Here is a 25207-nt window from a genome sequence, read left to right as displayed (position 1 = left end):
TTCCATTTTTATTAAATGTTTTGCATTATCTTAATTTTGTATATTTTTTAGGTGTGTAACTATAAATTGACAAGTAGGGGAAAATGACAAATGGACTGAAGCCCCCCCCCCAAAAAAAAAAACAGAAAAAAGGACGAACAGCTCCATCTGCTGAATGTGGTGGGGCACTGCACTCTCTGCCCCTTAATGCATAGTTGCCAATAGGATGAGCTGTTAATGAATTCCTGCCGAGGATATAAATAATCATCACATATGTACAGCAGCGATGACGTACATCAAAGTGTGAAAATGCTTGCTCTGTTGTTATCCGGGGTGGGGGGGGTTTGCTAAACAAGGCCACGGCGACCAGTCCTCCCCCATTATTCGCCTATATGTGAGCCTGCGAGGGCTCGCAGCATCCCTCATTTCTGGACAGCTCTGGTTGCTGAGGCATGGAAACAGGTGGAAGGTAAATGGCACAGCTCCGCCGCTGCCGTCGTTGTGACGCACCCTGCTCGCACTCAAAGCCGTCATCCATTTTGTGGCCACTGATGACGAGGGTTTCTGAAACGAGAGGAGGAGGAATGAAGGGGAAAGGAGGGATGCTGATCTCTTGGTTTAAAGAGCCATCCAGTGGAGGCAAGCGGTACTGCAGCTACATACTCAGAAACCTGCTTCTGCTGGCATTTCTGGAAAGATTTATTTATATTTATGGTCCATAGGCTAGTACACTAAAAGAACTTCTCCACTGTTATTGTAGGAAATTTTTATTTTTATTATTAATAAACAACAAATTATTTGTTATTAATAATTTGTTCTGTGGAAGCCTGACGATGCCCCAGATCATTTCAATCAGGTGTGTTGGAGGAGGAAAATATCTAAATCATGCACGATCGTGTCCCGCGAGGAATGGAGTTTGAGACCTGTGCAAATAAAAAGGTGTACCTATTTAAGTGGCCGGCTGGGTTGTTCTATGTTGCGCTTCCAACGATAAACGCGAGGTGGCAGCAGAGTGCAGGTTCTCAAGTTCGCTGCACTTCAACTTGAGAAGTAAAAAAAAAAAACGTCAAATAATGAAAAATAATAACCATAAATCGCTACGGTCGAGCCTCTCGCCTGACCTCAACGCGAAGCGTGGCGGGTGGGAGGGTCCGCGCTCGGCCCACGCACGCCACCGCCACCACCGCCTCGCTCATTCCACGAGCGGGTGGCTGGGTGACAGGAGCCCCGACTCAGCGTCATGACCCCCGGACACGCTCGCAGCCTCGTGGCCGTCGTCACATGGGTGTTGTTCCTCTCCGGAGCGTCGCCGCGGTCACAACGGCAGGAGGACGCCCGCTTCAGGTAAGATTCGGCGGACACTTTCACGCGACCAGCGTGTTACTTTTTTTTAATTGAGTTGCTTCTTAAAATATTGTTGGCAGTGACAGTGAAGAGTGCTCCGATAACATCTCGACCACCAAGTACTCCTGCGTCAAGTCCAGTGGGGAAGTTGCAACATGCTACAGGTAAGACCATTCCAGTATTGGCTTGAATTGAACTGAGTAAAATGTGATTTTTTTTTTTCCAAATTGTAATCAGCGATGGCTTTATGTGTCTCTAAAATTTTGATACTGAATTTAAAAAAAAGAAGCCATGAATCATTTTGTCATGTTGCTGCAACCACACTGGCCAACTGCAAATTCTACGAGTCATCAAACGTATTTTTGATGCTTTAATAAAAATATCTACTTTTTTCGAGCACATCAGGTTAAGAAAATTCACATTTCTTGAAATCATCATGTGCGAGAGAAAAGAAATGGGGGCGGAGTTTACTTGCATCATATAAATGAATGTCAGCATCTCTCGCGTGGGTTTGGGAAACATCATGGTTGCCATGGTTACAGTACACAGTTTAAGAATCAAATTCAATGAACATTTGTCTTCGTTCTAATCTGCAGACATTTTTTTAATGTGGTTAATTTGTGTCTGTTATGCAAATTGAATGCCAACAACTTTGAAAATTTTTTTTTTTTATAATTATAGCGTAAGAAGCAGCCGGACGGGATGTCTTTATTGTTAAAATTGAGTTGCTTTAGCTTTTCCAGAAATGTCTTCTGTAAGGTTTGGCGGGAATCTGTATCGAAGCCAAACCACATCAGGCTCATGTCGGTAACAAACTATTGTGTCTTTTTATCTGGCTAATTTGCATTTTTGTTTCAAAATGGATGGCGATGGATTGCATACCATTGAAATGTACAACTTAAGGCAAAATCCTGCAAGTCCCGCGCGCAAAAAAAAAAAAAAAATGGACGTAACTGATGAGACGTTTCACCTTTTACCCCAAAATCTTCTTGACTTTCTGTCTGCCTGTCGCACGCAAGCCGCAAATAACTGACAACTCGCCGTTCTTTTACGTCACAATTAGCGGACGGATATTTCCCGACTTTTTTTTTTAAAAGACGCCGAATTCCAAAGCGGGAGTGATCCCATTTCTTTTCTAACCGGTCGTCTCGGCTGCTGAGTCTCAGCAATCTTACGGAACATCGTTCATCAAAGGCCCACGGCCGACTTGCCGTCACGTTGAAGTTTTCAGTCTCGTGTGACGGAGCGGAGTGTTAGTGTGTCGGGATTTTCTCTGGCAACTGGATTGCATATTGGCGCAAAAAAAAAAAAAGGTTGCAAGGCTTTTGCTCCATGAATGCTTCTAATTGTGGTAGAAACGCTTTCCTGGCGCAAATGGTGTGAGCGCTGTGTGCCAGTTTGGCAACGACGTGGGCGCTAAGTGGTGCCACTTTGCCACACATCGAGAAAATGAAGTCACATTCTGCTTGTGATTTTTTTTTAAAATTGTTTATATTGTGGTTTTCCTGACTATTCCAAAAGGTTTCTTCTCACACCATCGTATGTAGTTTTGTGTTTTCAAAGCACATGTGTAGTCGATGAAAATATAGATCGTCGACAGCACATTTCTGCCTGATGAGCAAATGCTTAAGAATGTGAACGTGTTACTCAATAATTGCCCGTAAAGGGTTCACGATGACCACAGTTTGACCCCGGGAGCCCAAATTCCTTTATTTCTGAAAGAGAAAATTGTTTAAATCAAAGTCTGAACAAATCTAAGGCCCTGGGCAGATTGTATCTTTCAGAGGGGGGGGGTTAGGAATCTGTGCTCTGTTCGTGTTAAAGTGCAACTTTATTCCTGTAAAGATTAGCAGTTTTCTATTTTTTTTGCAACTTTTTTTTTCAGGCGCACTGGTCAACTGCAGATTTTGTGTGTCTCCAAATGTAGCTTTGATGCACATTTTATTTTTAAAAATGAGAAAAATCCACTCGTTGCTGACTCCAACCGTTGATTCATGAATTTTACTGAAGCTCGTAACTCACTGAAGGGCGAATGGTTGCCAATTTTTTTTTTTTTGCGCAAATGTTGCTTTTGTCAGGGTTCCGAACAGGTTGCTAAGATGTTTGCAAACCATTTTTAAACAAAGAAGAAAAAGTGTTTGCACCCTTTTACACAACCCTGAAAAAAAATAAACATTTGTTGCTCACTGAGATATGGGCTTGAATGTATGACTTTTTATTATTTTCATTATTATTATTATTATTATGAAAACCTGGTGCAAATGAGGAATTGGTGCAAAACTTGCATATCAGATCATTTATTTATTTATTTTTTCGACCAGTGTAATCTTCTTGTAGCATTACTCGTTTTTTCTCCTAATATTACTGGAAAAAGCTTTCAGAGAATACAATTTAAAAAAAAAAAGTCGTCTTTGTGACGACTATTCTATTCTCCAGATTGGCCGATAGCGCTAAGCAACAATGGCGGTAATGAAAAGAACACATTTGTAATTGTCGTTTCGAACTCCTCTTGAGTGGGATGATTGCGCTGAGTTTTAGCGTGTGCGATGTCGGCTTCGCCCGGCCTGTATAAAGACTTCCCCGTAAAAGACTCTTTCCACTCTAACAGCTGCAACATAATTAATGTGCGGCATGTGCTGCGGTTGCAGTGTTGTTTTTTTACAAATAATTCTGCTGTTACAAAGTCTTTTTTTTTCTTTCTTCTTCTTCTTGCGTTCACCCTCCCCTCATCTTCAACTGTTATCTTCATTAAAAGCCCGCACACTCCCAATGACGGCAAAGCTCAAATTCAAGTTTGTTGTTTTAAGCAACTGTAGGAAATAATTGCATCTCACGGAGATACTGTGCATTGGATTTTGAGTTATTTTTTTGTTCTTATATATATATATATATATATATATATATATATATATATATATATGTATGTATGTATATATATGTATATATATGTATGTATGTATATATATATGTATATATATGTATGTATATATATATATATATATATATATATACATAAATAAATAAATAAATAAACAAATAACAAAATTTAATTAATTAATTAATTAAATAAAATATATTTTATTTTGTTTTTGGAGGCGGAGGTTGTTGCTGAAAGGTGACATATTCATGGCTTGATATGATTTGCCGGCTGGCTGGGGCTTTTTGTCGTAATACTGATTATTTTTGTGATGTTTTCTCACAATACATTAACTTTTCATGGCATTACGAGAAATTTTTGGAATGTTGATGTTTGCAAATTTTAAAGCTTACGTTTGATGGGGTAAAATTAGTTTCTAAACTGCATTCCAACTCTCTCATCTCGTTATCTGCATCTGAAATGTGTAATCATTTTGCTTTTACAGCTTCATGGGAAAATGAAAAAAATGGTGGATTGAATTGTCGAGGATAAAAAAAAACACATCTGGAAGTATTACTCGGATATGTTTAACAACGGTGTAATGAATTTTTTTTTCTTTTTTTTTTTTTGGTGCTACTGAACAGCTAAGAAAGGATAATGGAGCGAGTCCAGGTTGTTTCTCAACATCTCTTTGAGCAGATGTAGACACAGCAATCATGCCAATCTGAGATGCCTGAAAAGCATTTCCACCGGTTGGCAGTCTCCCTCGCCATGGTCACATTAAAACGAAGCAAACAATCACATTCGACAATTGAGATGCAATAAATCCTCACACTCTATTACGAGTGTGGCAAAGCATATTAGGACTTTATTATCTTAAAAGTGTAACGATATTCCTGGAAAAATCTCAACTATTCCCGTAAATAATGTGGTCATTATAAAATGTGACTTTAGTTTCAACTTATTATATTTTCATATCCACCTTTTTTTGCATTAACATTATTATTGAAAGTGCAACTTATATTTAAAAAAAAATCAGAGAAGTTGAATGTTTTTTTTTTTTTAACAATTTGACTATTTTCATGCCATCACAAGTTTTGCACATAAAAGTGACTTTATTCCCATAACATTCAGTTTAGATTTTTTTTTTTTATGTTATAGTGCAATTCCAGTGTGTTACTCGTCCTACTTGGAGGAAAGGGTTTATTTTGTAACCATTGGAACTTTTAAATCTAATCAAATGTGGGGTCCCCCAAGGCTGAGTCCTTGGACCCCTTTTGTTCAGCCAATTTATGCAAACCTTGGGTTAAACTCTTCAGAATGCCAAAGTTGGCTATCATGGCTACTCAAAAAAATGTTATTGGCACGGTGGCGTTGCAGTTCTAAACAACGGCAATATCCAATAATGGGAGGCGAAAACATGCCGGCACATACCAACAATATTAACTCATTCAGCCGAGTAAAAAAAAAATCAAATGGATCTTTGACGTCTTTAGCCGTCAATGGTAGTAAATGAGTTAAGGACCAAACAAGCGCACGTTTGGCAAACACTTTAGATGCAATCTGCATCAACTACTTAAAACGCGCCCGCGCTGAGCAGCGTACGTGTCAAAAGCAAGGAGATAAACATGTGTTTTCCATTCTGTCAAGCGCAAGAGGAGGCCTGTAAGGTGAACGCGCACAAAGTGTCGGGAAAATGACGGCTCCTGCAGAGTTGAAAGCTGGAAAGATTTGAATGGCGGCTCACAAGGAAGACGAAGCGGTCGAGCTCGCTGACGATCTTCGCTCGCCTCAAAAATATACGCGTGATGATTAATTAAAATCATCGCAATTAATCAGGAAGGAAAACAGTCGATTGGCGTTGGTAGTTTTTTGGGGGTTTTTTTTTGCGTTGTGATGAGTTGCTTAGCGAAACAAACTGAGAAATTATTGTACAAAAATTTGGGCTTTTCTTATCCTGTTACAATAATTATCAAATTTCTTTCTATGCACAACAGTACACATTTCTACATTTTACGACTTTCAAATCCGACCGTGACTATTCTCGTAACATTGCAATTTTTCTCTTTATTCTTTTTAAACCACAACTCTGTACAGTCACTCCTTGCCATCACGCAGTTCACTTTTTTTTTTTTAATGTGGTCTCACCGTATTGCAGCTTTTGAAATTGTGCATATCAAATTTTATATCACAAAGTTTTCGCTGTCGCAGGATTTTGCAGTGATCATTTTTCCACGCACTCGTCCTGCACTTGCATAGCAAGAGGAGCAAGCCGGAGAGGAAAAAGTGAGTAAAAGACTCAGAGAATGTCCAAAGTTTGGGATCATTGCAAACTTCAAAAAAGAAACAAGAGGATGAAGTGCAACGCGTCTGGCTTACGCAACTGCACGTCTTCACTAAAGTAAACATTACAACTCCCCCCCCCCAGTAATGCTACTGCAAGTGCTATGCTGACATTGCCATTGCAACTTTTCCTTGTAAAAACCCGACTTTATAAAAACACTTTTTTATTATGGGCCCATTCTTGCAACATTCTGACTTCTACATTTTCTCATCCAATTTTTTTCCTATGATCATTGTCATAAAAGTGAAACTTATTCTCGTCAAATTACAGCTCATTTTTAATCAATTGAGTCTTGTTCTTTGAATATTATGACTTAATTCTATCATAACGCTGCAATTTTCATAGTATTTATATTGCGAAACAAACTAAAAAATATGTTTTTATTTTAGTTATAAGCTTGTAAAAGTTTTTTCTTGTAGATTTACGAGGCGGCGTTACAAAATTAAGTTTCTCATAATTCTACATCTCTTTTTTTTCCATAACAGCATTGTGGCATCTATGATCGCGCATTTTTATTTTTATGATTACCATATTTTCCGAACTAAGGCGCACCTGTATATAGTAACTCTTTTTTTGGGGAAAAAATTAAATAAAAAAAATAAACGATATACCAACCGCACCAGCAGTTTTCTATATTTTCAAAAATGAGTTGTTTACTGCATGTACTGAACAATTTTGTACTGTGGATGCACATAAAGTTACATAAAAAAAAAGTTAAAACAGTGCCTTTTAACACGGCAACAACTTTGCTCATTAAAACAGTACAGACTCAAGAGTAAAAAAAAAAAAAAAATCAAGATTTATTTAGCATATTTTCTGAACTATAGAGCGCCCCTAGTGGTGAAAGAAAAATCCACAAAAAAAAGAATCTAAGCCCATTTCCTAAAATGTGGAAGCTGCCGAAGGAGTGCAAGCCATCACAAAAGTAGAAGGGAGGACATGTTAGTGTTCAAGAGCATTCCTTCGTGACAGACGTGGACATCATGCAAACGGCAAACACGCCGTTTGTTGCTTCGTTGGCTTGTTTGGACACAAGTGACCACCAGGCAACATTCCAAACTGAGCTGTAAGCGCACATAAAGAGAAAATTTTCAGCGTGAAAGTGGATTTGCCTAAACATGACAAACTGCAACAATTGTAAATTGGTAAACGAGTGAAATAATGATCATAATTTTCTGTTAACGGTTACGATGCAAAGCAGCACTTGAACGACATCAAGTTTGGTTTCCAGTTTGTGGTTTTGTCCCTGGAGTTTCTCTGGATTTGTCATTCCCAAATTTAGGTTGAAAACCAAAACAGGTCCCGGGTCAGTTTTTTTTATTTGGATGTCATTTTACATGAAAAAAAATCATAATCAAATCCAAAATATTAAAAAATCATAATCAAAAATCATAATCTATCAAATTATAATTAGTGATTTTTGGGGTGCTTATGTTGTTCATAAATTACACTAATTAATCATTCTGATCGCATTATGGCGTCATTATGATTATTAGCAATAGCATTGTCAACACAAATGATGAATTTGACCATCGTTTGGAAACCAAACCTGATGAAAAGCTCATTGCGATTTCTGAGTTGGTCCTTTCTTTCCCAATCTTCGGTTGGGAACCAAAGCAGATCCTACGTCCGTTTACAATTCCATTGTCAAGTTGTTTTTCTTTTAAGGTTAAATTGCTGCTTAGCTTTCCTTGGCAAAGGCTTCGGATTCATCACGGGTCACGGTAGGGACTGGAGGCGATCCCGGTTGACTTAAGACAAAAGGCAGACTTCACCCTGGCTCGGTCGCGAGTGAATCGCCGCAGGGTGATTGGGGATGGACGGTTGAGTGTGAATCGATCCAACACCGTGACAGCTATGTGAACGACTACGCTAACCTTTGGAGGACATTTATCTCGTTAACGGCTCAGGTTGACTTACACTTTTCATTCCTGAAGTTCCAGATAGACCAGTCTTTCAGAGCATGGGTTATTTTTTAGATGAAAGGTGCACTATGTTGGATGCAAATTTTATGCAATCTTTAGGAAACAAAAAAACTGTCGGTAGGAACTCTCATGAATTTGGTTGATACGTTGGTAGCTCTAATTTATTTTTGAATGACTGACACAAGTGGATGGAAGTAGTCAAGCTCAAATCAGGAATTTGTTTTCTTCTTCTCCGGACTAGCAGAAAATAGCTATCATCGATTGCCAACCAGATGACAATATCCAAATTTGCTTATTTGGTCTGAACATCATTTATTTTATTTTATTTTTTTATTGTATTTAATTTTAATTTTATTTATTTAGTTTTTTTATTTTATTCAATTTTAATTTTATTTTATTTGGTTAGTTTTTAATTAAATTTAATTTAAATTTAATTTTATTTAGTTTATTATTTTATTTTTTAAATTTATTTATAAACCTACATTAATTTCATCCATCCACTGTTTGAGCTGCGTTAAATGAATCATAATCAACTCGATGGAAATTAACCCACGTTTGTGCATTTTGTGACATTTTTAATTGTTAGTGTGCCGTGGGATTTTTTTTTTTTTTGGGTGAGGAGCTCTGTAAAGACTGCAGTTTTCGACAAAACCAGGAACCCAAGTGATTTTGAATCTCTGACGCCAGACAGTCACAGTAGTAGAGTTAAAGTTCAGCTTTCTGCAAGAAGTCTACCGGAAGCATTTTTTCGACAGCTTCCAACTGACAGCCGTTAGTTTCGCCAAGACAAAGCAAGAAACTGTCGTGCTTTTGATTGATAGCTGAGATAAAAGGTCGATTAGGTTGCAGAGAGTCTTGCCAGTTGCAAAACTTGATGTTCTGTGGAGTCATCAAGTTTGCGAAATGTGCCTTTAGTCATCTCAAGCTGTCCAGCTGCCTCCCGCTCCGCAGAAAGATATCATCTGCTGGAAAAACATCATTCTTCAACATTGTTTTACCTTTTTTTTTTTTGGCATCTCAAAGGTAGCTCGCAATCAAATAATTCCAGGGAATAATGAGGACACGGCCCAAGGAACGTCAGCACGTCATGGGAATTTTACAATGAGAACAGGGAAAAATCACTCCTGTGGTATTTTTAGATGAACCAGTGACCTTTGTCTTTTTTTATTCTTGTGGTTCTCTGGACATTCTTAAAATGGACTCGGATTACTTTGCATTTTTGGATGCGTCCCTATAAACACTTGGTCCTCAGGTGTGCATTGTGTCGTAGGTTTAAACTTACAGAACTTAAACTCATCTTCTGTACCGTTCAGGTAGGAGGATCCAAAGAGTGTTTTTACTACAGTTCACTAAGCACTACAAGACAGTTTCTTGATTTAATATCCCATAACATTGTCTTTACCGGTCATGTAGGAGGAAAATTTGTAAGTGACATAATGTCAACCCCCCCTTCAGTGTAAATCAAGCAAGGTGTTTATATTTTTCCTCGACTCTGCCAAAATCTCCAGAGGCAGTTTATGGTGACAACTTGATTGATTACCCAATGCATTGTCTTCTTCACCAGGCAGCTCCAAGGTTGATATGTAATGCGTACCCGCTCTGACGCAAACTGAAAGGAGTCACCCAAGTGAACTCATTCACTGCCAGCCCAGGTAAAATAAATGTACTTTTTGGCATCTATATCTGTCAATGGCAACGAATGACTTCATTTTAATCGCGTGCCTAGAACTACCCAGACAGTAGATGGCAAAATCTTTATTCAATTGTTCCTTACATCCTTATCTTTATTTTTTTTATAAGTGACATTGTTGGGGAGGTGTCGGGACTAGTTCGTTTAAGGGCAAACTGTAAACAAGATGGTGTTCCGAGGTGCTTCAGTATCTTTTACTGAACTTGTCTTGCAAGCAAACAGCCATTGATGCACATATAATATTGACTGACTGATAGGTTGATTGATTGAGTCTGCAAATAAATAAGGGAAAATAGGAATTAGTTACAACTTCCAATATTGCAAACAATATTCCGAATATATTAAGTGAAATACACTGTCTAAACGTGAGCATTCCAAACTATATGAACGTACACGAATGAATCAGCGGAATAACAGTACAACAGCACCATCTAGGGGCCACACAAATAACAACATTCAGTGACGTCAAGGAAAGAACGGCACACCTGCAAAGCGAATTAATCACTCCTTCGTCAACGTAGCAAGGGGACAGCGACCGTCGCGACAATCGGAGACAACGCTGATCCGATATGAGAAGAATCCATGCCCCTTGAGTAGCATATTAATGACCGCGAACGGCCGAAGACGAATCCATGCCCCTTGAGTCACATATTAATGACCGCGAACGGCCGAAGACGAATCCATGCCCCTTGAGTCACATATTAATGACCGCGAACGGCCGAAGACGAATGCTGGTGGGCTAATGTGGCTAACGGATTCACAAACATACAAACCGTAATTAACTCAACATTTCACGTTTTTGTCATCAACTCAAGGCTCAAATCAGCATCAATAAGGTGAGAAATAAGGATTAATTTGCTAGTAGGTTAATATTGAGCGGGACTGTATAGGATGCATCTGATTTAAACCGGAAACAGGACAATACATACAACAACGCGAGAGAACAATGCGCGAGCGTGATTTCACGGGAACTAAATTACAGAAAAACTGAGCCTTTACCACCGACATGATGCAAAACTCCATCATGCGTTTATGTTTCAGCATGACTTTAAGTCTATGTCACCTAAACATATTAAAAAATCAAACATATTCTGTTGATTGAAAACAAAAACCTTTTCATATTTCCGCTCCCCGGGATTTTATTCCGGCTGTTTTTGTGACAACGCGTCGACACGTTCCGTGAGCAAATAGCCTCCTTTTTGTGCTTTACGTAACGTGCTGGCTCATCATACTTTCGTCTGCGTTCCCCTCGAAGATAAACCTTCAACACGCCGTCGCTTGTATAACCTCATCATTGCCATTTTATGCGGGGTATTAAAAAGATTCATTGGAAGCCACAGACTGTTTTACGGTGCGTATGAAAAGTGGGAGAGTGGAAGGAGTGCATACAATACCGTCGAGATTTTTAATAGATGGAATACCTGCACAAGCCATAAAGAAAAGTCAGTTGGTTGAATTCCATTTGATAGTTTTTGGCCTGAATATGGACTTCTCTAAAAGATGAGTGAACTTGAGGAAAAACAGCACGACCAAAGTATAGAAAGTGAGGAATGGACACCGATCGCTTTCTTGGCGTCAATCAATTGTGAATGGCCTTTATATTTCAAAAAGCACATTTGTTTTAGTACAGTAATGGATCTCATTCACAGAATAACAAACAACCGAGATGCTTGAGACGAAAATGGCAGCCACCATATTTGTGCAAATGATTCAATTATGAATTAGATTGGTTGTATATTTTATGTCATATGTTAAAGTGAGCCGGTTAATCGGGTTGGGAGAATTTTTAATGTTTTGTGTCGCTAGTAGATTTTTGGACAAATCATCTAAAAATACGAGCGTTGATCTGTTGCTTCAGGGAGATTGTTTTCTCCGGATTCGGGCCAATTTTCAGGGTTGTTACCTGTATTGACTCCACCGAGGGAATTCCCCAGATCGTCAAATTTAGGATATTTCATGTTGACATGCTCTTTATCAACATTGTTATATATTTTCCCGAGTCAGAAGTGAGGAAAGGGCTTCTAAATCGTCGAAACTATTACGAGGTGAAGAGCTGCAGACTATTAACGTTTGATAATGCACAGATGTGAACTGAAAGTCATTCGGGCTCATAAAATATCATCCACTTCATAAAAGCTGACTGAGGAAATTGCAAATTGTGCAAAGCTGTTATCTCGATGAAAGGTGCCTACTTTGAACAATTTAATATGAAAGGATGTTCTGTTTTGATTTTTTTGGGGGGGTTTGGTTCTGATTAACGCAGTTTGAAAGATTTACACACACACAAGTTTAGTCTGATTAAGTTTTGTCTAGTCAAGGGTGGTCACGGCGGGTCTTTTCTATTCAGCTTTAATAAGTTCGAGTTTTTTTTAATTAATTTTTTTAATAGTTTCATGCTTTTGACTTCCTTCTCCTGAAGACAATTTAGTTGTTCTTACACAGAATGAAGATGGGAAATATAGTCTTGTCAAATAGTTTTGGATGTTTCCTAACCTCGCTTGGCTTTTCCACAAGAGGCAAAAAGTTAAGATGTTGCAATGTGCAAACATTTTCCCTTCATGCTAATTCAATAAAAAGATGCACAACTGAGGGAACGTGAGCGCGGATATGGATTTGTTTTCTCTCGTGATGTTTGTTTTTGCCGCCGTCGTCCCACCGCCTGTTTGCTTGTTCTTCTTCGGGTCACGCAGGAAGTCGTCTTTGTGTCAACTCTCTCAGGGTGTCCACTTCTGGGGCAATGCAGTGCTTAAAATGTGAAAAACTATGACGTTAATCTTCAAGGAATCGAGACGTATCATGAAAAATGATTTTTTTTTTGGGGGGGGGGACTTTGAATGCAAAGCTGTTTTAGAATCCATCAAGTTCTTGCACTGTCTTGTACTGAGCTCGAAAAGATTTCAATGATCTCCCTCTACATCTCTCTTCCACTTTTTTTGCATTTTGCTATATCGTGACTTATTTTTTTAAACAAAATTGCCAGCCGTTCTGCATACCGAGCTGGTCAAATAATTGAATTTGAAATCAGCCATGCTGCCTCTTGAGCGCCCCCACGTGGCCTCATCTTTAAATGCCATGGTCACGCTTTAACATTCATGCGCCCCAAGCGCGCTGAGAGAAGTCGTCACGGTGTCTGGCGAATATTCCGTTGCATTCTGTTCCAGTGAGCATGTCTCGCGGCGTTCGTTTTAAAGAAAACATACATTAAAAGTACATCGTTGAACCAAAATAATGTCTGGAAGCCAACGTTGTGGTTTCCCCTCACGTGGTTGATTTACAGTTTTTCATCGACTGGCTTCCTGAAAAGGAATACATTTTTGTAAGAATAACTCTTTAACATCTGTCATCTGCATAATCATCATTGAGCCATCATCGCTACCATTAAAAGTCTTCTGGTAAGTGCAGATCTCTGCAAATCTTTTAGACGACTTCTTTGAGGTCCTTGTGATACGTTAGGTTATAAAATGACAGCATTGCTTTAAGATTGTAACTTTCCAGAATTGTTTTTTAATTACAGTACATGTGAAAGATAGGATTATTAGGTTATAGTTTTTTTTTTGTGTGTTTTTTTTTAATATAGAGTTCTGATGTTTGTAAAGGATTGCTTTAAAGGAGGACAAGATCCAAGGTGGCGCAATTTTTCACTAACAAGCTTGGTTTATATATTTTTGGGATCAGGAAAACTTTTTTTTATCTTTTCATTTTGGAGAAGTTAGAAAATAAGTGACGACTTGAGAAAAGGTCTCTAATTAGGAATATGAAGCGTCCCTTTGAGTGTGATGCGGGATTATGTATTTTACGTTGTCAATTTTTAAATGATAGATTTTGAGACTGTATTTGGCTCCGATAAATCCATCACAACGTGTTGAATTCTTTACCGATTTTTGACATGGAATGGTTTGTTGGAAATGCAGTGGTGAGAGCAGTCAGATGATTTTTATAATCGGTTCTCTAAAAATGTATTAAATATAAAGAGAAGACTAAATGTTTTTTTAATTTTAAAAAAGATCACCGATCACCAAAAAAAAAAAAAAACTTCCTTTTTTTTCCATCACATTGTTGAACAGTGTGACGTTAATTGAAACTAAATTAAAAGCTTTGAAAACAAATACTGGTATTAAAAATTCCAATTGTGACCAATCAGATTTAAATATCGGCTAAACTTCTACTTTTGGCTTCATATTTTTAGATCCAACTCCAAAGGAGTAGTACCTCACCAATAAAAGCCTTCTTGATACACATTTATTTTGCAATTTAGAATATTTGAGCATTTCTAGTTCAAGTCAAGTAGCTCATCTGTGGAAAAAAAAAAAGAATGACATAAATCATATTTGAATGCTGCCAAGTACAAAAGCACGGCAGTGTCCCAAATGGCTAAATAAACGCTACAAGAATTTCACGGTCATCTTCTCGGAGTGAGCATGTTGCATTGCTGCGCTCGTTTCAACTTTTTGAGTGTGCATCATTTCCTGTTAAAACAACAGCAACACCTGGAAGCACTTTTTGCTTTTTTTTGGTGATGAATAATAATCGTAATGCTTTGGATCAGAACAGTGCGCTGCGAGGGAACCGGTCCAAGTCAGCGGGAAACTCGTGTGTCTGACCTGCGGACAGCTGCGCGTGTTTGTGTTTTATTAATAATACATGTCAGACGTAATGCGGCTTTAATAGACTTATTATAGCCAACGTTATTTGCTTCCGTTTGGTATTTTTCAGAAAGCAGTGCTGCCGGGGCTTCAAGTTTGTGTTGGGACAGTGCATTCCTGAAGGTAGGCAAGTCTCGCTGAATAGTCAATCAATTAATCAGTTTTCAACGGGAAAAAAAAATAACAAACCGAGCTCCAATGTTCCAATTTGTCGTAAATCACCCAGAAAATGATAATAAATCACGACAGAGTCTTTTAGGGGGAGCATTTTAGTACTGATGTCATTTTTACATGCAAACCTATTTTATAAGTGCTGATGTTAACGTCAATGAGGCGTCCCTTTAAGCTCTATTTTCGGAATGGTGTCATTTCCTGCGCGGATCTGAGAGAAAAGGAGGTCTGCGCTGTTGTGGGAGTGATCACAACTGACTTTACTCATGGCTTTTCGAAGCAGGTCCTCTCATTTCCTTTAAAGACATTGCACTAGTTGGAGAACCCTGATTAAAAAAATAATTATGATACAACTACTACTACTGATTAAGATCATAATGAATTGAAGAATTGATCACTTTTATTCCGTACATCTGACATCCAACACACGTCCGCACGGTTTGAGCAGCTATAAATTTAGATGAGTTTCTGCCGCCAAATTGCCACAGCGCCGCGACATGCACTCAGCTGGTCCAACTCGGCCAAACTGGCAACCTTTTTGGCGCGAATTGTTTGCTACCTCTGGCTGAACGAAGTTCGCATGTATTTTCAAGACTATGATGTGTGCGCTGGCGCGCCCTGCGAGCAGCAGTGTAGTGATCACTTTGGCCGTGTGGTGTGCACCTGTTACCCTGGCTACCGTTACAACCGCGAGCGCCACCGGAACCGCCAAAAGCCTTACTGTCTGGGTGAGTCTTTCCATTTTGCAACTATATACACACACACACACACAATATATATATATATTGACTTTGTGTGCTTTATGCAGACATCGATGAATGCGGTGACACAAACACGACGGCGTGCTCCCAACTCTGCATCAACACGATGGGGAGCTTCCGTTGCGAGTGCGATCCAGGCTTCTTCCTGGAGGAAGACGGGCGAACATGCAGTAAAGAAGAGAGAGGTTCGTGGCTTGTTGCTGAGCAGAGTTTGTGGGGCGCGACCGTTTCCTGTGTGTACATTATTATTTTTTTTCCCGTTTTAATACACTGACACTTTCGCTGCCATTGACGGAGACGGAAGTCAAAAAGCGTGTTCATTTTACAATAATGTGAGTGTTAGGGTTATGTTGGGACATTTTGTGTCCTCATTGGTGGAGACGGGGTGTGTGTGTGTGTGTGTGTGTGTGTGTGCACCTGGTAGTCATTACATATAGCATGTCAGAACAGTTTTTCCTCCCGAGCGTGAACTTTGAACCCCTCGACTCCGGGGTCCTTCCCTGGTTTGCCTTGATGCTCTTGAGGAAAACATCAGAAAGGACCCAGAAGATTAAAAATAATAATAATAAAGATGTTCACGCCCATTCCGTCGCCAATGAGGCGGTCCTTCCTCCCAAGGGTGTCTCCTCGGTGAAGCAAAAGCAACGTGGTCCCGACACTGTCAATCTGCCATTTAATTTATGCGTGTGGAAACAAGAGCAAGCACTGTATGCTGACCTTTTTTCACGATTGTTACTCTGATTATCCAAGCAGTGGAGTAAACGGGAATGACGGTCGAAAAAAAATTCCGCCATACGGGTCCCCTTAAGGGGGAGACGCATGACTGGCGGCAGGCTCGCGAGGTGTGACGTCCCACGTCCAAACATCTGGACAACACGGCGCTGTGCAACTGCCTGCTTTCCATACTTGTCACGTAAACGCTGATCATACTCGTCGGCATCGGAATGGGAGGCGCCGATACTAAGGGGTGTGTTTCAATTGCAAAGATTTTGTTTTGTAGCCACGTTCTGAATCATAACAATCTGTCTTATTTATAAAAGATGTCCTCTTAACACCCGAAAATAAATCAGCGATCTCATTAACAGCGCTGCATCATGTATCGGAGAAATCCGACAATGTGATGAACACGGGGACCTGCTCGGCCACATGCGACGACTTCCAGCAGATCAAGACCACCGTGTTGCAGCTAAAACAGAAGGTGAGCGGTAATGGAGTAATATTCCGGTTGCCGTGTCCGTAAACGCGTTCTAATCTCAGCTGTCATCCGTGACGACGGGTTACTCCAATGCTTCTTCCCCGCCAGGATTCTTTTTGCCACTTGTGGCGCTTTGAGTCACATGATTAATTGCTTCCAGTCATGTGGTACTCCAGCGCTGCACTCGCCGGACATTATATTAGGTACACCACCCAGTTATAATTGACTTTGTCTGAGAGGTAGTTATTTATTATTTATATTATGTGGTTGTTTTAGATTTGAAAAGTGAAAGGTCACTCAGTGTCTAAGATCTGATTTAAAAAAAAAAAAAAAAGATAATATTGTAGAATTCCTCGGGGGTGTCACAGATACTAAATTGAGGTGCAGCATTTAAGAAAAATAAAATCTGTTTTTTTACTTGTACTCTGCAACCAAACTCTTATTTCTCCGCTTCTCGACTTTGTTTTGCCCGGGAAGAGTGTATGATGATCATGACAAAAATGCATTTCTAATTCTTTTTGTAAAAGCTTTGTTTCACCGCAAAATGCTCAGAGCATAAATCAATTTGTAGTGATTTTCTTTCTTGACTCAAGATATTGTCAAGCAGTTCTGATGTTCCAGAGCAGAGGACCGAAGACAAAATCCCAGCTGCGTTTTTGACGGGACCACCAGGCCCACCAGGTAAACGTGCAACTTATTGGACCAGTAAAGCCTCGTTTATTGGAACGCAACAGAGGAGAATCAGAGAATCACTCCAGTCAACAATTTTTTTTACCAGATTTCTAAATCAGAAATGCAAGTAAACTTTTCTCGACGTATTCTCGGCACGAGCTTTCAGACCTCCAATTTAAAACCAAAATGAAAGAAATGAAATGAAATATTTTTTTCCCAAGTTCGGCGGGCCGGATTAAAACGCTTAACGGGCCACATGTGGCCCCCGGGCCGTAGTTTGCCCACACCTGTGCTCTAGACATTTCTGAAATCCATTTAAAAATGTTTATAGAGTCCTAAAGCCGTCTCTGATTAAAATTTGCTTTTATTAATTCTAGAGGACAATGATTGATTTACAATTCAAATCATTCTTGAGTAAAATTGTACTTTTGAAACAAATTTGATACCGTTTATAGAGAGCACTCCCTCTCACACAAATATCGTCATTGTAGTCCTCTAAAAAAAACAAAAAAACGTGTGAACAAACACGAGACAAGTGGGCCGTGTTTCCCATCCATCATCAGCAAAACGGGCGTCCTTCATTGACGGACTGGCGGACCATTCCGTCAGTCTGACTGAATAACTCCCTCCGTCTTTTGCGCATGTGTCTGATTTTGCTTCTCGGCTAAAGAGAGGAAGCAGGAAATGAAATCCACTTTCATCAGCACGTCTGTTTTTATTTAGGAGATCCCGGACCAGCGGGACAGCCAGGTCTTGATGGACAATCGGGGACCCCGGGTCCTCCTGGACCAAGAGGCCTAATTGGTCCCTTGGGGCCCACACCAGACTTGTCCCACATCAAACGAGGCCCTCGTGGACCTGTGGTCAGTTGAATCCTACCGCATATTTCTCAACTCCAACATTTCAATTTTACACTTTACTCATAAAACTTTTCTTCATGTATTCATAAAGCCACTCGAGTTATTTAGCACCAAAAAGTGTTATTTTTTTTAGATCTGACTGGGATTTGGCAAAAATGCATGTAGGTGAGTTTTCAGAGGATAATAGAGGATATTTTTGGATTAAAAAAATTAAAAAATTAAACATCAGCGGCTCGGCAAATTCACAATGCGATCGTGTTCCTGCAGCGTTCTGCTTTTTTTTTCTTCTAAAAATAAAATTTCATCTCCTTTAAAATCACCTTCAGCTTCTCGTAATGCAACTTTTTTAAAATTAAGATTTTGTTTTTCAACAATCTAACTTGACTCCTGAAACAACGAACATACATTTTGAATTTTGATTTTTCTTTTCATTTTTTTTTCTCATGATCTCACGACTTAATTTCGATTAAATTAGTGATCGTTACACGGCAAACTTTGTACGACTCATTTTTGGTACGAGATCACCTCCAAATACGTGAAGTTGATTTACGATTATTAATACAATCATGAAGGTCGAATACATTTAAACTAAACCTGAAATGCCAAAACGTTGACCTTTTGAAGTGAGAACAATGAAGGGTTAATCGATTGACAAGTGCTCTTGGTTTTGGTTGGCCGACTCGCGTTCTCTGCCCTCGAGCGGAATCCTTTCATGTTGATTAGTGCGACCGGGACGTGGACCAAGAATGTGCGGGATGCGGTTGCGCATTGCCACGTTGATGAACGACACTATCAACACCTGCAATCAGACGAGCTTGCGGCGTTAACGGCGCCAAAACCTCCCAAAGTTCTCCTGTGAGCATTCGGAGGGTTTTAATTACATATGTTCGTCTCCGAAAACCTCTTAATCCTCATTAGCGGCGTGTCGGTGTTGTTTGGAAAACTGACGCTAGTCCACGCACGCGTAAAATGGTTAACATAAAGAAGAAAAAAAAAAAAAAACGTCATTTAAGTTACTTTGTGGGATAATTGTCTCTTTTTACCATTTTTTAACTCACAAATTTCCTTCTTAATGTATGTCTTTATTTTGATAAAAGTGACTCTTCGTGTAATACTAAAACAATTCTACTTACATGATGTTTCTTTCTTGGAAAAAAAAAATTAAACATTTAAAAAATGTTTAAATAATTAAAAAAAAATAATAATTAATTAATTTTACTCGCACCTATCTAATGGTTTCACTTGATAGAAGGTTGTCCGTTTTAGGTTATTTTTGGTCATTTAATAATCCTGTTTTAAGGTGATTTAATTTTACCTCCACACCATCCATCTTATTCCAACCCTCTTAAATGTTTTCTTTGTACTATTTGAAATTATCCCCATTTAACTCCCGTGTTCCTCACTGTGAGTTGTTTTTAGCTCTGTCCTCGAGAACCCTTGCCCGGCATGTTTTGGATGTTTCGCTCCTCCAACACGCCTGATTCTAATGATCAGCCCATCGCCGTATAACAAGCCCGATCATTTGAAGCATGTTGGAGGAGGGAGACATCCAAAACATGCTGCCATATACAAATAAAGATGAGTTGAGTACGTTTTCCTTGTAATACTGTCGCTATTGTTGTAATAAAGCGGTTATTAATGCTACATAAACACTTCCATTTTGTAAAATTTGCAAATTCTTTGCTTTGCAGGATTTATTTTCCTGCAAAACTGTCAGCTGTGTTTTTCTGTGGAGAAATTTGTCTTATAATTGTTTTGACTGAAATGAGAATTTTCTTTAGGTGGTTCTCACAAATCAGCGACTAGCCTTTGTAACCTTCACGACCTTTTCGCAAATACACAGTATGACAATTATTGTAACGTGACGTCTTTGTGAATTATTGCGGCGTTTCTTTGCTCGCTTTTGGGTGGAGAACACAGTTTTATTTGTATCGTGATGAAATGCTAGAGTCTATCAGAACTCAAGATTTCAATTGTTGTTACCTTACGTTAGTTGGCTGTTTCCAATATTTTTGTTCGCACACTACAGGTCACCATTTTCTTTTTTTAATTCAGCTGGGCTGGAAACACAGACTGCAATTAACCTGGCGCATCATCTTTACTCAACAATTAAAATGCACAAGCTTGAATATATACGAGCTGTTGTCTTTATTCGACAGGGGCCTCCGGGAGCGCCGGGAAAAGACGGACACCAGGTGAGATTCGCTTTGGAAACTGCGCTCAGTAGAAGTCCAGTGTCGGCTACAAGGCGATGATTGTTCACAGTCAAAGTTGCTAAGTTGGATTTAAGACGTATGACTGATTGTTGGTGACGTCTGTGATCCACTCAAGTGCAAACACGTTGAAAATCAAAAGTAAGGCCCCCGGGGGGTGAACAGCATGCAGTTGTTCAAGTGGCCATTAACTTTTTCACGATCGGTGTTAAGAAAACTCTACGGACCACTCGGCACGTCTGGAATATTTCAGGCTTTTTTTTGGTTTTTTTTCCAGGAAGGGTTTGTCAGGGTTTGCTTTGCTTTCACCTCGACAGGAAACCAAAAGGCTTCAAGATGCTCCAAATTTCAGATCGACACGTCTGTTAACGTTTTGCCTTTTCTGTTTGGTTTCTGATTTTTCTCAGATACACAAATGCTGGATGACGGGATGCAATTTTTTTTGTAAAAATATGTCCCGATTTGTCTTTCTTTTTCTCCCTTTGGGATGTTAAGACAATTTTTTACTCTTCTGAATTCTCATCATTTTTTTCTATTAATACGACTATTATATCATATTGATTTTTTGTTTTCCAGTTTCAGTATTTTTCATGTGCGTTACAATTTTTTTTTTCTTTTTGAACTTGCCAGAGGAGACATTGTGATCTTTGACAATATTTCAATGACTGAAAAGTCCGATTTGCAGGCATCGATTTTGTCAGTCGCCTTTTTCGGCTCCAATTCCGATACATTTTCTGCGCCAAAGTCATAATTATAATTGTTTCGTGTTCAAATGCGGCAAATGGTTTCTCACTACTTGAGATTGCAGCATAACCAAAAACACTCCCTCTTTATTGAGTTTTAATAAAGTTATGACATGTTTTGGAATTGCGCCACTTAGCTTAAAACCGATTTGCTCGGCTTAGCCGCTCGCTGGTGTGGTCCAATTCAGGTGCCTTCGCTACAGTATACACAGAATCCTTCAATTTTCCCGCTACGGGGATGTTTGTGTGGATAGATCGGCGGGTGATGCTAATCTGTCTCTCCGAGTAACAAATCCAAACCATCTGCCAAAACACTCACAGCCCCAGTGTGACCCCCCTCCCCAACTCAGCGGTCGGGCGAACAAGCGCTACCGTATAGCAACAGCAATTCCTCACCGATGCGCTTACACTTGTTAAAAAAAAAAAAAAGAATACAATATTATGAATTCCTATCGTGCGCCCCTTTACTCAAATTCATTTAAACTAAATATTTGTTTCTTTACCCTACAGGGGGAGCCAGGAGCACCCGGACCTGTTGGACCTCCAGTAAGAAAATCGGCACCTACATCTCTTATGAAATCTGTCGCCAAAATCCAGCGCTGTTGTTTCAGGGTCGCTTACAGACAGACACAAAAATAAATAGCGTTAGTGAGGAGGAGAAACAGTGGAACACATCAAGTCGAGCTACTTAATTGGGAGAAAAATTACCATCTTAAGATAAGATAAGATAAGATTCCCTTTATTAGTCCCACAATGGGGAAATTCGAGATTCGAACCCAGGCCTCCTTGGGAGACTGGGACCGAAACGCGGCGCCTTAGACCACTTGGCCATCCTTAATTGGGGCAATGAAAATTACTGTTTAAGGGAGCATCATTTTAATTTTTACTGTGGTGAAATTACAATTGCTGTCATAAAATAAAAGTTGTATTCATGTAAAAAAAAAAAAAAATTACAATTCATTTTACTCTTGGTTAAAATTTAAAATTTAATTTTACTTGTAGAATTTGTGGAAAAAAAATATTGTGCTCTTGTGAAGTTCAATTCTATTAATTTAAAATAAAAATCTTATCAAGAAAAAAATGTTCTAGTAAAAATGAATAATAATTTTCATACAATTACAGTTCTATTACAACAATACAACATACACTATATTTTGTAAGGCTAAAGTTTAATTACTACAAATTACAATTTTAGTCTCAGAAATTGCCATTTTTCCGAGTATTTTTTCTCCAAATATTTATTCTCATAAATCAGATTATTTGCTTGAAAATTAGCAATTTATTCTTGTGAAGTTTAAATTGCTAAAAAAAAAAAAAAAATCCATCGCCATCGGAAATAGTTGGATGGATATTCTGACGTTTTATTTACTTGTTTTCCGTTGTCCACCTGTAGGGACCTCCTGGCTCCTTCGACTTCTTGCTGCTTCTCATGGCCGACATCCGCAACGACATCGCCGACCTGCAGATCAAAGTGTACGGCCGAGTGCCCCTCTACCCGGGGGAGGAGCTCCCCGTGGCGCCCGGCGCCTGGCGAGACAGCCAGGACGCAGGCTCGGGCGAAGCTGTTGGAGAGACGACGCCGCCGCCGCCGCCGCCGCACTCCAAGAGGACCCGCAAGAGGAAGCCACCACGAGGCAGAACAGACAGCAATGGATTCTAAATAGTCAACGTGAGGTGTAAATATCTTATTATTATTTAACTTTTTCTCTTAACAGAATGTATCATATGCCTTTTGGATGACAGACGTTTATTTTTCTATTTGTTTCGATTTGAAAGTGGTCAAACCATTACGTTATATTAACTCGAGAGATAGATTGATGCCATGTGTAAGATGAGTCCACTGTGATGCTTTGTCACCATGGTAACAGCACAACAACTGGCGGTTGATAATGTAAATGTTTTTTTTTTTTAAGCGTTGTTGACATACTTTCCAGTGCTGCGGTAAATCTCCACTTAAGACCGACTGACGTCATATCACACGTGTAAATCGTTTACGCACGTTGGACTCTTCGTAGTGCAAATGATAACATGACGAATATCTTATAAACACACACACTTCAGCCTAATAGTGTGACATATAACACGACAGGTTTTGTTAGTCTTTGCTTTTGCTTCCTTCATCTGTCTTAGTTTTTTTTTTTTTTTTTCCCTTGGAAAAAAAATATCTCGCACGGACTCTTCAGGCAACGTCATTTTTTTTTTAAGCAAAAAAATGTTTTCAAAGTAAAGTTGCACTCTTGCAATGTTGAATTTTTATTGCAATTTTTTTTTTCTCATAAAACTTCAATTTGTAACAATATACAACTTTATAAAGCGCGTTGCTCAACAGTGGAAGCTCTAACGAAGCACTTTCCATCTGGTGTCATCTGAATTAGCGAGAAATTAGAACACAAATTAAAAGACATAAACACTGTAGATACCAGAAGGACATCGGAATAGCGACAGTCTCGTTGGAGGCGCTTGAGGGAGGACTGGCTGACCCCAGACGTATTTGTTTAGTTTTATTTTATATTCAAATCTGATCCATCCATTAGTGTCACATTCACATCTTATATTTACTGCATCTGATGTTCAAGAGGCTGTGCTGGGCCTCTTTTGGACTTCCAGCAGCGTTGAACTCATAAAACTTTTTTTTTTTTGCTGACCTCATTCACTTTTGGATGAAGAAAAGTTCTAATCTTAGGAGCTCAATGCCGTTGTTGTTTTCTTGAAAAATAACCACCGGCGCGGTAAGAAAACTGAAGTGTCCCATTGGTGTCGTTCATCACTTGCGCTTCTGCGCGTTTCCAAAATGGAGATTTTAGAAAATAATGGAAATAGTCTGTGCCAGGGGTCAAACTGTCAACGCGATAAAACTTTGAACTGCGCCGGGATTTTAAGTAACATTTTGATATTCGTAATTATCCTACAAATAACTTTACCGTGTTTCCTGCAAAAAAATTTGGGGGATTGTAATACTATGAGTATTCTTACATCATTGCAACTTTTCCCTGATAAAAATACTTCATTCTAATATTACTATTTTTCATGCCATTAAAGAATGACATTTCATTCAAATTCGACATTTAAAAAAATGTAGTTTAAAAAAAATATTTAATTTTTTTCTCAACATTATTTGGGGTAATAGTTTTTAATTAGATTTTTTTTTCAAACTTCACCACATAAATTTCATTTTGGAAGTACACTACAGTAACAGTATTCATTTATTTTATATTCTTGCTTTTCAAAATTCTACATTTTTTTTTTTTTTGCAAATTTTCATCCTAGATAGAAGTGAGGTTTGCTGTATACATGCCGTGGCAATGTTTTGTGACTGTTACAAAAAAGACAGGAATCATCTCCCAACTGGAACGTTGCTTATTTTTAATTAAGTCCACAGTTTGTTGCCATTTGTCACAATAAAAATAATGTGGCAGCATGTCCTCTCCTTTACGCCAGTCTAAAATTATGACCTACTTGTGCTTTATGTGTTTTTCCAACACTATATTTCTACATTACAGCATGTTTCAGTTTTTTTTTTTTGCAAGACTTCTTTGATTTAGGTAGCGGAAACTTTGTCCTATGTAATGACATCCAACCTTGTTTTAGTCGTCAAATTTACTGCTGCTGTGGCAACTAAATACACCATATTTTGTGCCATGGCGTCATCATATTGCACCCGGGCTGCCCTCGAATGTATGGAGAGTCACAGTACTTCTCTGAAACCACTAGGTAGCAGTCCTCGCTCACAACAAACTGGATGGTGACATGTAAGCACCTCACAAAGCAATTAATTTCAAGCACTTCCAAAAGCTTTGGGCCCGTCAGCCT

General features: G+C 39.0%; 1 protein-coding gene across 2 annotated transcripts; it reads left to right on the top strand.

Moving 5' to 3' along the window:
- Positions 1-1134: 1134 nt before the first annotated feature.
- Positions 1135-24029, top strand: ccbe1 (collagen and calcium binding EGF domains 1). 2 transcript variants are annotated; one of them, XM_088282153.1, is made up of 11 exons: positions 1135-1323; positions 1404-1487; positions 14853-14905; positions 15547-15681; positions 15762-15899; positions 16800-16912; positions 17503-17590; positions 18305-18444; positions 20601-20636; positions 21908-21943; positions 22791-24029. In XM_088282153.1, exons 1-11 carry the CDS (start codon positions 1220-1222, stop codon positions 23055-23057), a joined length of 1194 nt encoding a protein of 397 aa, XP_088138279.1. In that variant the 5' UTR covers positions 1135-1219; the 3' UTR covers positions 23058-24029. The 2 variants fall into 2 exon arrangements, with proteins under 2 accessions (XP_088138279.1, XP_088138280.1); XM_088282154.1 differs by lacking the exons at positions 1135-1323; positions 1404-1487 and adding an exon at positions 11347-11490.
- Positions 24030-25207: the final 1178 nt, after the last annotated feature.

The sequence above is a fragment of the Idiotropiscis lumnitzeri genome, chromosome 18 (assembly GCF_059441095.1).
Source record: "Idiotropiscis lumnitzeri isolate Australia: NSW breed Sydney's pygmy pipehorse chromosome 18, RoL_Ilum_1.0, whole genome shotgun sequence".
In the NCBI taxonomy this organism is placed as follows: domain Eukaryota; kingdom Metazoa; phylum Chordata; class Actinopteri; order Syngnathiformes; family Syngnathidae; genus Idiotropiscis; species Idiotropiscis lumnitzeri.
The sequence above is the reverse complement of the archived record's forward strand: the minus strand, read 5'-3'. Positions and strand labels throughout refer to the sequence as shown.

Bases quoted from the DNA above. Each gene is read 5' to 3' on its own strand.
- ccbe1 (XM_088282153.1), top strand. From the start codon at position 1,220: ATGACCCCCGGACACGCTCGCAGCCTCGTGGCCGTCGTCACATGGGTG. The intron at 14,906-15,546 runs GTAGGCAAGTCT...TGTATTTTCAAG, and splicing joins GGGACAGTGCATTCCTGAAG to ACTATGATGTGTGCGCTGGC. The intron at 17,591-18,304 runs GTAAACGTGCAA...GTTTTTATTTAG, and splicing joins GGGACCACCAGGCCCACCAG to GAGATCCCGGACCAGCGGGA.